This window comes from Natator depressus, chromosome 5 (assembly GCF_965152275.1).
Source record: "Natator depressus isolate rNatDep1 chromosome 5, rNatDep2.hap1, whole genome shotgun sequence".
Taxonomy (NCBI): Eukaryota; Metazoa; Chordata; order Testudines; family Cheloniidae; genus Natator; species Natator depressus.
This window is the reverse complement of record NC_134238.1, coordinates 74,068,230-74,083,710: the sequence shown is the minus strand read 5'-3', so window position 1 is coordinate 74,083,710 and position 15,481 is coordinate 74,068,230. Positions and strand designations below refer to the sequence as shown.

The window sequence follows — 15,481 nt, the reverse complement described above, 5'->3', positions numbered from 1 at the left end:
ACGCAGCCTGCAAAGTAAAGGGGAAGGAGGTGGGGGGGGGGAGAAGAGGTGGGTCAAGGGTGGAGGATTGGGGGAAGGGGTGGAGTGAGCAGGCTGAAGGTTGAGTGATGGCGATCCTGACAGGGAACACAGCTCCAAAGGCATTAGGAGAGCTGGTCGTCTAATGACTTGCTATAAAGAAATTTACCAAGGAAAAAAAAGGGAAAGCAAAACAACAATCTCTCCATGTGTTTTTTCGAGTTCAGAAAGAGGAGCAGCTGGACAATCCACCCTCTTCCACTCTGTGACTCCACCACCTCAGCCAAGCTTCATACTCAGCAATGATGATTGTAGTATTAAATTGCTTGTTTAAAATGTATATAATGCCTTTTGTCTGGCAAAAAAAAATTTCCCTGGAACCTAGGCCCCCCCCCCTTACATTAATTCTTACGGGGAAATTGGATTCGCTTAACATCGTTTCACTTAACGTTGTAGTTATGTTCCTGAAAAATGCGACTTTAAGTGAGGAGTTACTGTACTTCATTGGCAAAAAGAAAAGGAGTACTTGTGGCACCTTAGAGACTAACATTTATTTGAGCATAAGCTTTTGTGAGCTACAGCTCACTTCATTGAGCTGTAGCTCACAAAAGCTTATGCTCAAATAAATTTGTTAGTCTCTAAGGTGCCACAAGTACACCTTTTCTTTTTGCAGATACAGATTAACATGGCTGCTACTCTGAAACCCGTACTTTGAGTGCAGTGTATGAAGGAGGGCCTCGAGTAAGGGGCAGCAAATGTCTGGTACATCTTATTACAGCAATGTATAGCTTCTGATCATGGATTCATTAATTCACTAATTGTATCAATAAATATAAAAACATCATTAGCAATACTACTTAAAATAGCTTTTAAATATGAATGTTTGTTTTGCAGCTTAGTTATGTATCTATTTGCAAATAACGTTTTTCATATAATACTGCATTTAAAGAGAAAACATTCTGTAATGTGTCACTTTCTTCATAAAATTAGCTATGATATATTCCATCATATACACAGGCTGCAGTATAGAAAGATTGAATGCTTCTGCTTCAGTATTGTTTAACTTTTCATAGGAAGCAAAACTCAACTTGCTTCTGATTTTCTGGGGCAGACATAATACTGGGAACCAAGTATAATAGGAAATGTTTTGAAAATTGTACTCAGTATGGATACACAGATCCCTACATAACTCTACAGCCAGCTTTAAAAAGAAACTGGTAATCACTACAGAGGTTTACATGATACAGAAAAGGTGTCTTTAACATAATTATTAATATCTGGAAAATTATTTATATGGAGGTAGTAATAGATACAATTTCTATTTTAATATTTCTACAGATATTAAGAAGTGTGCCTTTGCCATATCAAATAAAGGGTTTGATTCTTCACTGTACCTGAACAGAAGGGCTGACAAGGGCAGAGGGCAGCTTTAACTTATGACTCTTATATAACATCCCTCAGCCTGGGATCTATGACCAGTGGGGAATGGGCCATAGCAGAGCCTCGCTCTATCTCTGCCCTGCTCTCTGCCCTCTCTTCTGCATCCTGACGTCCCCTGGATCTCCCTACCCCGGTTGTCAGAGTTCTGGTGCAGGAGGTGGTGATAGCAACTGGCGGAGTGTCACTCTAAAGAGGGGGGAGGGGGAATTTTCCAAGGCAATACTCTGGTCTCTTTACATAAGATACAAAGTGAGTTTCATAGACCAGAGAATCTGGCCCCAAATGTATAAGTAGTACAATTAGCTGGGTCATCTAAAAATAACAAATAATGGGTATAGCACATATTTAGATTACTTTATTTTTTTATACTGAAAGGCCAGGAAGAAACTGGCTAGCATATTGCAAAATAGATATAGTGCTTTATTTACACACACAAATGAGTTTCTTACTAGATATATGTATCTTCATGGTCATTTAAGGATCTAATACAAAACTTATTGAAGTCAATAGGAAGCTTTCCTTTAACTTCAGTGGGCTTTGTATCAAACCTTAAATGTAATTATAAATAGTTTTGCAAAGAGTTAACAGAAACCCTGCATAGACAGCCTGATCCTGAACTGCTGCAGTTTGTGGGAGCTTTGCCATTGATTTCAGTGAGCGTAAGATCAAGCTCAAAAGATCTTGCAATTCAAGGGTTAAATGGTGCTTTCCATATTTAAACCAAATAAACTTTAGTGAGAGTTTTTTACATGAGCAGACAGTTGAATGTAGTGCAAAATAAGCATGAGCAGGGACCATGCAGTGCTGCAAAAATACAGAGAGGCACATGTGATCATTAGAGCTGTAATGCTTTGCAGAACAGATGGATTTTCAGAAGCTAGTCAAAAGAGGAGGGCTTTTGGCATAGACTTAGTTGGGAGGCTATTCCAAGAGTAAAAAAATGTATGTATTTGTTTATGTATGGCTTTAAATCACATTCTGTCACTTTTGATGTTATCTGGGAATTCAGCTTCTTTAAATCAGTTGGTGTGAGTAAACTTGAGAGGAACAAGAGATGCCCTGAAAAAATTAAAGCCACAATAATTGCTTCAAACAAGGCACTTAAAAAAACCCCAACAAAACCCCCAACCCACCTGTATTCATAATTTAATTAAGCAATAAGACATGTCAGAGTTGTATTGTACTGGGCTATTGCTGCATCCTGAGAAATGGTGATATCCTAGTATTACACATACCTTGCAGTGTTTTAGCGTGTAAAATATTCTTATAGGGTACTGCCATTACTGATGTATTAAATCAGGGCAACTGTATATTAAAAAAAAATGGACAAATGGACTGCCCTGTTGTGTTGTAAAACTGGCAAAAGGAAGAACTCCAATGACAATTCCTCTGAAGGAATTATTGTCATCAGTTCAAGAGGGGCACATGATTATACTAACCCACAGAATGAGCAGCAGGGCCTATCCATCAGATCCACAGAAGGCCAGGGCCATCTGTGCAGAGGCACTGACAAGAATACTGCTCCTTGTTAGTATAGCTCCAAAGTTGTCGTACACACTGCCAGGCACTCCTCCAGGATGCAGATGCCCTGGGCTTCTTGGGTTGCCTGCCATGGAAAGGGAACCAGGTAATACAGCATCAGACAAGGTGAAGGTGAAACAGTCATTCAAGTTTTTCAGCACAGCAGCCCAAGGGGTAGGAGATTGCATTTAGAAGGGCCTTTCTCATATGCCAGCTGCCAACTGTGTTTGGACACAGGAATGTAAACAATGGTTTGTTAAATGTGAATTAGTCCTAGCCAAATTGGGGACTGTTGGCAGATAGGGCATAACTATTTGCCAGACTTTGAGACCTAACTTAAGGTATCAGTAATGGGTTGTTATAGAGGAGTAGTCTTCAACCTAAAGGTGAGGTAGATTGTTTGGGGAGAATGGGTTGCCTAATAAGGGCAATTTTTTTACACAGGTTTCATTGTCTTGAGTTCTGTCATCTTTTGTTATAACTCCTCCTGCAGTAGTTTTCCCTCTTGTACCTCAGATTGTATGGAGTTGAAACATGGCATATCGGTTGTCCGTCAACCTTAAGGCAATTATTATTTGGGGAAAAAAGGGTTTAAATGTCTGACTTTTTTCCTTCTTTTTCAACTTATCCAGAGCTAGTTTCTAACACTGTTGCTCAAGAGAATGGAGAGGGAAAGCTGTAGCAGATTAAGGCTAAATCTTGTGTGCACTGGGGATCCAGTCCACCGTTTTAAAGGGCTCTGCACTTTTGGTTGAGGGAAGAGGTATAGTACCTTCTGCCTCCGATCTAAATGATAGTAGTTGTAAGGAGACACCACTGGAACGCTCCCCCCCCCCCCCCCATGATTGGGAGTGTGAGAGAAAAGCTCTCCAACATATCCAGCACCTCAAAGAGTTTATAGCTAAAATAAAGGTACAAAGAAATTTGGTGGGTATTTAATTCTTGGTGTCAGTTGTTGCCATTGTATTCATTTGTTTTACATCCTGAAAAATGAATGTAGTAGTTAATGTTGGAAAACTGCAGTTGAGGCCTGAAAAATTTAATTTAAAAACTAAGTGTTTTTTATTTGTTTGTGAAAAAGCACTGAAGTCGTAATGCTATTTGCCCTCTAAACAGAAAAGTAGCAAAAGTAAATTTTTTTCTCAGATTTTCCCAAATATATTTGCTCACAGTTTTAAACTCTCCATGTCAAGTCCTAGCATAACATAATCCCTGAATACTGTTTTAATGAGTTTGTATTAGTATAAAGTATGTGAAATGGGTAGGGGTAACTGTGTGGACTCTGTCCAGCTTTGTCAGGTGTGCTTTGACCTTAAGGTCTGTGGTGTTTTGACTTAGATGGGGGAGAAATCTGTTTAACTTGTATTTGAAGCATTCATCTACGCTTGGCCAGCTGCATTTCCTTGAAAATATTGAGTCTGTGGCCTGACCTTGGCAATGTGCTTAGAACATGATGATGTTGCCACTTTGATAATAGTTAAAAACATCAGCTTCCTTTTAACATTGCAAATACTGTTTCTAAAACATATGTTGTGACACACTTACATTCACATGGGTTTTTGGCCAGGAAAGTTTACAAATTCAGAATATAAAAACACAGTTATGTTGCTCTGCTTAGTTTGCTCTTTATCATGGGATGAACTGTCTGAGTTCATTGTAAATATTAAAACTTGCTAATTGCATATATTCAGAATAAAGCTAAATGGCTACATTTCAGAATAATCACTTGAGAGGAAGCACTGGGACCTGAAAGTGTGTACTTATTTGCATCCTCAGAATGGTGCCTGATTTCAACAGCCCTGTGGGCATGGGTAGTGAGGCAAGGACTCACCGGCATGGCTCCTCCTGCTGGTTGTATGGGAATTAACTCTTTCCAGCTCTTTTGGAGCGCCCTCTGCAGGCCCATGTCTCACCTGCTGCCGCCTCCCCCCCCGCCCCCCCGGTGTCCCTCCCAGACCCGGGTGCCTTTTACCCTGGGGTTCTGCCCCAGCAGTACCCCCACACTCTGGGTCTCCCCTCCCAGGGGAACCCCCAACCCTCTTAACCCACCTTGCCTCAGTGGCTATTGCCAGTTGTCATCTAGTCCCCTTTCTCTGGGGCAGACTGCAGTCTCTAATGGATTTACCAGGCTGGATCTCCCCAGCTCCTCTTGCCTTTCCCCAGCACTACTCCACTTCAGGTACCTTGCTCCCAGGCAGCTAGCCCTTCCCACTCCAGGGCTAGAGTGAGACTCTTCTGCTTCTGGCCCACAGCCCTCTTAAAAGGGCCAGCTGGGCCCTGATTGAGCTGGCCACACCTGTGGTCAGGTACTCCCTCAGCTTTTCCCAGCCCTCTCCAGGGCTACGTTTATTATTAGCTCCCCAGGGCAGCCCTCTCCCAGGACTGTTTTAATCCCTTCAGGGCTGGAGCGGGGGTGACCACCCCGCTACAGCATGTTCTGACAGGTTGAAAATTAGACCTCAGAAAAGCACACCTATGGCCTGGACATACATAGATTTTATTTGTGTGAGAATGGAGATTAGAAGGAGACTGTGAGAAGGGGTTTTCATAGACCAGGCTATTTTATGGCTTTCTGCATCTTCACCTTTATAGCATTCCTGCCCCATGACCACGATTCACAGCAGGCTTGACACCAGGAAAGGGAAACATTGCTTGGCTGGTCTTAGCCGTATTGGGAAACACAGTAAACGATAAACTGCACACAACATATTATAAGTAAACAAAATGTATCTTTCAATTTCAACATTAGTTTTTAAAAAACTTTTTACATTTTAAAATAAACTAGATTAAAAAACCATGGGAGTGGCCTTCTGCCCCAGCATGTGAAGAAAATTGGGAGTGACATCATTCTACAATTTCAGAACATTCAACACTTTTACTAAACTTAAACCAGTATGGTATTGTACTTACACTAGGGTGGCCTGGGATTGGGATCACTGCCTGGCATTGCCTTATAATAATTTTCCAGATACGGAACTCTACAATTGAAAACAGAGGAAACAACATCTTTACAGAATTCTGAACCATAGTGAAATTACAGATACACTAGTAAAACTGTCCACATCCCGAAGGAAACCTTTAGTTTGCCCTTGTTGATGTAGACATGAATGTTCCCTTATCACCTGTCTTGATTCTCCCTGAAGAGAGCCATTACCACAGGGCACATTTGGGCAGAAGGATTCCCCTGGAGAGACCTCTTACCTCTGGAATAAGCCCAGACCACTCTTCTCGTGTTTTTCTTTTTGGATCCAAGGCTGCAATTCCTACTCAGTTTTAACTTCAGCCTGCTGTGCATTGCAGGATTGTGCCCACAAACTTTAAAAAATAAACAAAAAGGTACAAAATACTCCTTTTGCCTGGATGGCCTTCAGAGTGTAGGCTTCTGTAACCTTGATGCTCCATTTGTGGTTGTGGAACAGGATTTCTGCCATTCTATAGTCTAGGGGAAAGGTTCTTTCCTTTCCCACTGCTACCCCTGATGAGCCCCACAGTTTGCAGGCTAGTAATGTGGGCTGTATATAGGGAATTGCCCCTAAAAGCACAGTAACCATGAGGCATCAAAATGAGAGCACAGAAATAAGCGTGGTGCCCCCAGAATGGGGTTGTACAAAGACATAGTCAACATAACTGGGTGCCTAATTGGGTGCCTAAACTTAAATCATGTGTATATACACATGTAAGTAATTAAGTTTTATTGAAAAATACTTTGTTTGCAATTCCTTCAAATCAAATTACAGATGGACAGTGTTGAGTTTGTAATGTGAAAATACTTGCTTTCTTTATGTTTAGAATGTCCATTTATTAAATTTTAACAAAGTTGAAAAGTCACCAACCAAAAATACAACCAAGTGTGAAAAATGCAAAAAGGAACAGAAAGGAGGGGGGTTTATGTGAAACAGAGACCCAGAAACAAAGTAAATTGTGTCTGAGAAACTTAATTATAACAAACACAGTTCAGGATTCACTGGATGCCATTTGCTTCAGTTTATAGAAGCTGGGGGGAAATGTAGCTCTTTAAACTGGAGTTCGGGAGTTAAGAATTTACTGTTTTGAAACAGATTTATTCAGTGCGTATTCACTCCTAAATCTCTTTTCTACAGTAAATGGTGTAACTGGAAATCCTTAACTATCAACTTCTTCTCTTAATGCAGTGAGCTGGGTAATGTCTGAGAGAAATCATATATTTAATAGGATGTTTAATTGCAGGGAAGTACAAGAATGTCAACGTTATGACCAATAAGAAAAGTTAGCTTCTGTCTAAACATTCAAGGCAAAGACAGCAAAAAACCTGTTGGGGATTGCACCTATTTGCGGTTATACTCCATTATAATCAAGTAGTATTCAGAAGGTTTTAATCTATACTTAACACCTATGAGGAAATATGAAAAATAAGACAACAATACACTATGCTGGAGCAACTTCCATACGCTTACTCAAAAGTGTTGAAATGAAGAAATAAGCTAAATCATCAAAAACATTTCCCTGTTCATATGTACCCATCTTGAGATACTTAGTCTCAGCACACCTGAAAATGAGCGATGAGTGTTCAGTCTGTTTAAATCAGGCCCAAGGTGTCTCAAGTTGAGCACCAGAATCAATGGGCTCTCTTTCAGATTTGGCTGTAATATGTGCACTAATACTAAAGAAAACTTAATGGCTTGAATGGTAATTTGGGATATATACAGCTAAATATCTACAACCTATCCTGAAGGATGACCCATCACTCTCACAGATCTTGGGAGACAGGCCAGTCCTTGCTTACAGACAGCCCCCCAACCTGAAGCAAATATTCACCAGCAACCACACAACAGAACCACTAACCCAAGAACCTATCCTTGCAACAAAGCCCGTTGCCAACTGTGTCCACATATCTATTCAGGGGACACCATCATAGGGCCCAATCACATCAGCCACACTATCAGAGGCTCGTTCACCTACGCATCTACCAATGTGATATGTGCCAGCAATGCCCCTCTGCCATGTACATTGGTCAAACTGGACAGTCTCTACGTAAAAGAATAAATGGACACAAATCAGACATCAAGAATTGTAACATTCAAAAACCAGTCGGAGAACACTTCAATCTCTTTGGTCACTCGATTACAGACCTAAAACTGGCAATTCTTCAACAAAAAAACTTCAAAAATAGACTCCAACAAGAGACTGCTGAATTGGAATTAATTTTCAAACTGGATACAATTAGCTTAGGCTTGAATAAAGATTGGGAGTGGATGTGTCACTACACAAAGTAAAACTATTTCTCCTTGTTTATTTCCCCTCCTACTGTTCTTGTAAAGTGCTGGAAATGGCCCACCTTGATTATCACTACAAAAGGTCCCCCCCGCCGCCCCGCTCTCCTGCTGGTAATAGCTCACCTTACCTGGTCACTCTTGTTACAGTCTGTATGGTAACACCCATTGTTTCATGTTCTCTGTGTATATAAAATCTCCCCACTATATTTTCTACTGTATGCATCCGATGAAGTGAGTTGTAGCTCATGAAAGCTTACGCTCTAATAAATTTGTTAGTCTCTAAGGTGCCACAAGTACTCCTTTTCTTTTTACAGCTAATAGAGTAACAGAGATTTCACTGATTGAAAAAAGGCTAAGAGCGTCTGATCGTAAAGAAAGCGGAAGCATATGCTTGCTTAACTTAGGATAAAATTTTCTCACTCGTTACTTTGTAAGGCTATTTCTTATACTATGTAAGCTTTTATTTTTGCTTGTTTTTTTCTAATCAACAAAGCTTCCTAGAGGTAGTTTCTGGATTTACGGTGGTGTAAATCCTAGATTAACATAAACTTAAAATCTCTGGTGAGAGGTAGTCCGAAGTTGGGGCAAGATGTAATTGAATTGAAACGTTTCAGGACTTGAAGGGCCAAAGGCCTTCACTGCATACTAAACTCAGGATTGCCTTTAAATTGAGTCCTGTCCAGTCACAAAAACCCTTAATTTTAGTCTGTTTGTGCTTTTAACTCAAATTCACTGGCCTGTCAGGACATATAGGCTAAAGGTCAAGTTAGCACAACTCGTCAGCTGTTAATACAACCATGCTAACTCCACTTGAATGCTGCTAGTCCTCCAGTGCCTTCCAACAATTCCCCTCATGCTCTCAAAAAGGACAGAAAAGTCTTCTCACAACTTGCTGAGAATTCATAGAGTATTGCAGCTTACTGCAGTGCAAAGGACCATCAGCTTTGCCCCCAGAAGTCTTAGTGCCACACTCTTGTGAGTGCAGTGCCAGTGCAGACGCAGCCACCCAAGTCTTTTTGCAGTGCAGCTGCTCTCTCAATCTAAGCCAGCGGTTCTCAACCTGCGGGCTGCATCCGGCCCAATTAGCACACAGCTGCGGTCCAGCTCAGGTAAGTGCTAAAGGCTGTCCTGCATGGCGGGGTCCAGGCTACCCTGGCACCCAGCGCAGCGGGGTTTGGGCAGCCAGCTGACCCCGCGTGGTGGGATCTGGGGTGAGCAGCTGGCCCCGCGCGGCAGGGGTCCAGGGTCGGGGTCCAGGCTACCATTGCCCTGCCACCCGGCCCCTGCGGCCCAGGTAACATGCAATCATAAAAAAGTTGAGAACCACTGATCTAAGCTAAGTCAGGAGAATAACTCAAGTTAACTTTGCAGTGAAGACATATCAGTTTAACGTACTGTGAACATATGCGGGTGTGGTCAGTAAATTTTAAAGGGAAAAACACGTTGACCATAAGGAGTAGTTGAAAATGGGGACCTTAGGTTTACAATGGAAATAATGACTTTTAGCTTTTTTTTTTTTAGCCTAAGGGAAAGAAATGTATTTAGATGATCCTGGTTTTTGTAATCTTGTTGGTACCAGGAAAATATTTTGTTTGTTTTTTGTCACCAATTGTAATATGCTATTAGCAATATTTGTTTTTTTATTTATTTTTTGTTGGTTAGCTTATGACCCAACTTATTGACATTCTTATCCTCTGATATTATCTCTGCTCCACTATATTACACTGCATCCCATTCTGTGCTTCTCCCAGTGCCTGGACCTCCAACCAACTCTTCTTGTATACCAGATAACAACAATAATGTTCAAATCACTGTCTTTTTATATTCGTCTTCTATAAGACCTTTCACCAAGTACAGAACAACTTTAAACAGCTAATTTGTTTTGTACTGTTTGTGTCTCTTAGACTGTAAATTTCTGAAACAGTGACCATGTCTTCCTTTGTTTCTACATTTCCAAGTCTTCTGATAAATATAGTGTGGAATAGTAAATAATTACAACAAAATAATATATTTGGGATGTCTGTGGTTTGTTGTGCATACAAATATGCCTTCCTCTCTGTGCTTTGTATTATATTATTGAATCCTTTATTTGGGATGGAAGACAGTGGTTGATTTCTCACTTGGTCAAGGCATAGCCACTTATAAATTGTTTCCCTTGAATAGGTTGAAAATGAATTATTTGAAGTGCCTTAATCCCAACTGAATTTTCTAGAGCATGTTTCTGAATACTGCTCTCCAAAGTTTATTGAAATACAATCTTGTTTGTTTTTACAAATAATAGCAATATCAGCAACAGAAAGTTTATGTCAGCAGGTTTGTGTAGGTGCAGTCTGTTGTACAGGAAAGTACTAGCACAACTCTTGGAAAGGGATAAATGTTTCACATAATAAAATTAATAGTGTGTATGACTAATTGTCAATGTTTTTTTTCCCCTTTCCATCCTGTAGCCGTCCTCAGAAGGTGTGTTTGTGTCCATTCTTCCCTGTACATCCTCTAAAAGTCTCCACCTGCTTGTATATAATTCAGCATCCAGCAGAGGTGAGTAAGGCTATGGGAATTGTCAGAGTTCAGCTAGAAGCTTACACAGCAAAGGGTGTGAGAGAGGGCAAGAGGAAACAATCTTGATCAGACATGTGCAACAACTTCAGCTTTGAAAATAGTTATAAAGCTGAACAACTAGTTCACATGATTTGTTAGTCATTTATTCTTTTATTTTTAAAATCTCTCATTATCTTCCTATTTTTTTCCCCTCCTCTTGAATCATGGCCCATTCCTGAAATCCTTATGTGTAAGAAATCCTTCCTCACATAAGCAGTCTCATTTATGTCAGCTGGGGCTACTTGTGTAAGTAAAGATTTAGGAGTGAGCCCTTTTATATAGTATGTGCCTAGTGGCCTGGAGACAGTTGAGGCATTTGTATATTTTAGTCACAGACCTGTGTTTAGCTTTTATTATTCTGTATTAATCTATTAATGTTTAACAATATAAATCAAATAATAAGCCTGAGGTAATGGCCTTAAATGTTGTAGCAAGAGGAAGTCTACAGGAAAGCCCACTTACTTATCAGGTCTACTAGAGTTACTGTTTCAAAAATAAATAAATAAATAAAGTATTTAATGAAGCACATAAGTGAATCCTAAAAGAAACAGAGTACTTATGTGTTCTCTTAGGTATTCTTAATGTTTTCTGATCACCTGTACTTAGCTCCTCAATAATTCCAAGTGATTTGTGTTTTGTAAGGATCCTCCCAAGTGGTGATCATATTTTTCTACATTTTTGCTTCTTTCATGCCTTCAACAAAATTATGAGCCCTAATAACTGTGTGAACCTAATAGCAAGATTTCTCATAACAATTTCATGTGCTTCCTGAATTAAGGATGATGCATTCTCCTGGCCATCTAAATGATGGAAGTACCTTAGTTGCAATAGATTTGGAAAGGCACTGTGGTCTAATGGTTGGGGCAGTGGACTGGAAGTTAAGAGGCCTGGGTTCTGGTCCTGGTTTAGCTGCTGACATATTGTGTGACCTTGGAGACCTTCTCTGTGTCTCTTTTTCCTCACACGTTCTGTCTGTCTTGTCTATTTAGATTTTAAGCTCTTTACGACAGGTGTCTGTGTTGGGGACTTGGGGACGGGGCATAGAGTTAGCTATGCTGACCGTACACCTATTTGTTTTGCCACCCCTTTCCCCCAGCCTCTCTAGAGGAATCTCCAGCAGCATACAACAGTCTGCTTTCTGGTCAGAAGCAAAGGAGTGCAGCTTGGCTCAGGTCTGAGTCCTTAATGGAGTTAAAAGAATGTAAGCCACACTGTACATGTCTCGGTTCCAAACAATGCTTCCTGCAAAGCTACTGATCACTATGTCTAACTTCTGTGAGGGAAATTTAAGTCCAAGAATCTTCTGGGTTTAATACCCTCATGCAAAGATCTGGTAACGTTAATTCACCTTCACTTATTCCTTATAGCATCCCCAGTTGAACCCTGAGGATTGTAGGATTTTTTTATTGGTACACTTTATCCATTCCAAAGAAAATCAAGATGACATTTCAACTGAGAGAAACCGAAAGGATATTGGGGTTTTTTTGTTTATTTTTAATAAATTTTCTTTTAGTGGATGTTTCATTATTAGTCGTGAATCATGAAAAATCCAGGTCATTACAGAGAAAATATAAGGTTGTAACCAACACCATGAACTCCCAGAAAAGAAGAATAACCCCTATGGTGCTGCATCTATGGTACTTCAATGGTCAAATATTCAGTATTTCCATAATACAAAGCATTGCACACTGCTGCCAGGAGGAACATGCAAGAGCGCAAAGAAGGGAAATAATTACATGATTTCAGACCTGTAGATTGAAAATAGCTACAATTACAGTATATATTTAGCCTTAACCTTTAATAAGGTCTTGGTTATCTACAAGCTCATGTCTGAGTTCTCAAACAATTTCTTCTCTACTTTGTGTAGTCCATCTTTGATATACTGTCTACATTTCAAAACATATACTTTTCTCTTGTTGTTCACCTTTAATTCAGTTAAAAAAATACACTTCCAGACAGTTAGCAGCAAGCATTTGTCTAAAAGTTAGGTTATTTGGATTGGGCAGTGGTACCAAATCGGAAAAAAACATTGAAAGTAACAATTTTTGAATGTCTTCATCCTGCTGGCTATTAGTATTTTTTTTCTTGTATGAGACAACTAATAGCTGTTCTTTCAGCTCTTTGTTGCCATTCTTAACCACTTGCCAAAAAATGAATCTTCTGACACATCCAAGATTATTATTTTTGGCATCTGTTTGTGAAAGTAAAGTCAACCTCATTAGTGTGTGTGTGTGTGAGTGAGAGACGGGGGGAACCCTCACAAGTATAAAAACTTAATATATTCTGTGCCCACATTAGACCTTTTTTCCCCAGTCTATTGTTTAAATACTTTGTTTGGGTAGTGGTAGCCCAGGACATTGGATGCAGTGTCAGTCTTGCTATCATGGTTTTTCAGTCTTTGACCAAGTTTCTACTTTTTGTACATTCTTGCTTCTTCAGTCTGAGCATAAGAAGCAAATCGTTTGTTTTAACTTTTTAGATTTTCTAAAGGCCATGAAACTTCTTATCAATTTATTGAATCACAAAATATGCCCTTTTGGCAAAATTGCAGGATGACTATAGGTGAAGAAGCCTATTAAGTTTATATCATACTGTCTTTTTTTCATCTGGTGGGTGGCTTTGCAATTTGATGAGTGATCCCTTTAATATGATGCAAGCTTCCTAAGAACCATCCATTTTGGGGGTCTTGGCTCTTAAGAGAAAATTATTTCAAATAGGCCTCTGTATCAAAGTCAGGATTCCTGGCAGAGAGAACAATTGAGTTTTGCTGAGTATAGGGTTTGAGGAGCATACTTGTAGTCCTCCTCCTGATGGGTGGCTTTGCAATTTGAAATCAATCTCCCTCTCTCCCTGTCACCCACATGTATTTGTGTATAATACATTTTGTCATATAGCATGCTGTTTATGTAATCTGCATTATTGTTAATGGTACTGATCAGGGCGTGTTCTCCATTGTTTCATTGTTCATTGTTTCTCATTTTTTGTTCAAGTTTCTGTTTACAGTTTTCTTTTACAAGCACCCTTGAGCTTTTTTTAAGTCACTGAAGGTCTGACCTTGCACCATTGAAGTCAAGGGAGTTTTTTCATTGATGTAGAGAGAGCAGGATAAAAGTCCAGCATGAAAATCCATTGAGATGGGTAGCTCTAAAAAAGAAATAATTACATACCTGTAAAAAATGCTTCTCTGAAGATATACAGAGGTGAAGAGACTGACCTCATTAATTTTTTTTCAAGTTTTAATTGGCAAATATATATGGAAGTATTTTAACTTCCAGCTTGAAATTAACTGGTGAAGTATTGGAGGGGCATGTTAAATACTTCAGCAATGGTAGGCTTGGAAGTCCTCAACACTCAAGACTTCATAGAATTTGGTTTATGGGAATTCCTGCCGGGTCTAAACAGGTGCATGGAGGCAAGACTACATGTTTTCATTGAGCTGTATATTTTCAGAGAGCAACAATTACAGGTAAGTATTACATAGAATAGAATAAATTAACACTGAAATCTGGATTTTTTTCATTTTGTATGCCTTTTCTATCACTCAGAGAACTGTATGATGCATATTTTGTGGTAGGAAGAACTACAAAAGAAACAAGTACATTTTAAGAGTTTAAGAAAGCATCTGTATTCTTTTAAAACATTTTTTTTCCTTTTTGATTTAAAGGAAAGTCGAGTATTACGGACAGTGCCTCTTCTAACTGCTTGCCTCCCCGGAGACAAGTGTAAAGTCTTGATTGGTCGACGTTTTGGTGAAGATAGGTAAGCAGAATCGTTGATTCAACTTCTAGTTCTCTGTTGTATACTATTGATGATGCTGCTTTTAAAAGCTACACTGAATATTTTTGCATGTTCCAGGTGTTCACTGCTGTTCAGTGCTTAGGCTTACAATGAAGTTGAAATACAGTACAGCATTCTGTAAACTCCTTTTTGGTGTGTTTCCTTTTAATTAGCATTAAATCCACAGTTAGTTTTTTGTTTTGTTTTTTAAAACAAGCCCTTGGGGCGTCAAAAGTTGTTACCTCTTCATACGGGGATGCTGTGGTATTCTGTATGTTCATTCTTGTCCTCTTTTCAGAAGCCTCGTACTGTGACACCTTTATTTCAGGTGAGAAGGCAAGATGTCCTGGTCTTCTCTAAAGCCAGTAAATGGCAGTGCAGCCAATACTCTGCATCATTCTTATCAGTCATGATGCCTGCAAAGATCTTGAATGGTTAGGCAGCTGGTATGCAGTGACCATTCCTTATCACGCTGTTCCTAATAGACTCGTTGTTACTTTGTACTACCTCTGTTTATGTGTATACACACACCTGTTGTGTCTCCTCTTTATACTTAGTTCCTTCCCTGAAGAGTTTAAAATCTATCTTAATTTTATATGCTTGTACAGTTCTTAGCACAAAAACTGATGGCCAGTAAGTGCTACTGCAGTACAAATAATAATCTTCATTGATTGATTTAAGCTAAGTCTGCACTACAGAGCCTATGTTGGAATAACTATGCTGGCATAGCCCCCTTGTGTAGACGCAGGCGTAGTGACAGAAGGGGTTCTTCTGTCGGTATACAAACATCACTTGCCCAGACAACTTTAACTACATTGACAGAAGTACTGTTATGTCGACATAGTTGCATCTACACTGGGGGTTTTGTCAGTCAG

The 15,481-nt window shown here is 39.7% G+C and overlaps 1 protein-coding gene across 1 annotated transcript in view; it reads left to right on the top strand.

Moving 5' to 3' along the window:
- The window catches only part of DTWD2 (DTW motif tRNA-uridine aminocarboxypropyltransferase 2), a 181,177-nt gene that overhangs the window by 54,536 nt on the left and 111,160 nt on the right, over positions 1-15,481 (top strand). The window contains exons 2-3 of the mRNA XM_074953008.1: positions 10,679-10,769; positions 14,494-14,588. Coding sequence (XP_074809109.1) covers positions 10,679-10,769; positions 14,494-14,588 — 186 coding nt within the window. The remainder of the gene's footprint in view (positions 1-10,678; positions 10,770-14,493; positions 14,589-15,481) is intronic.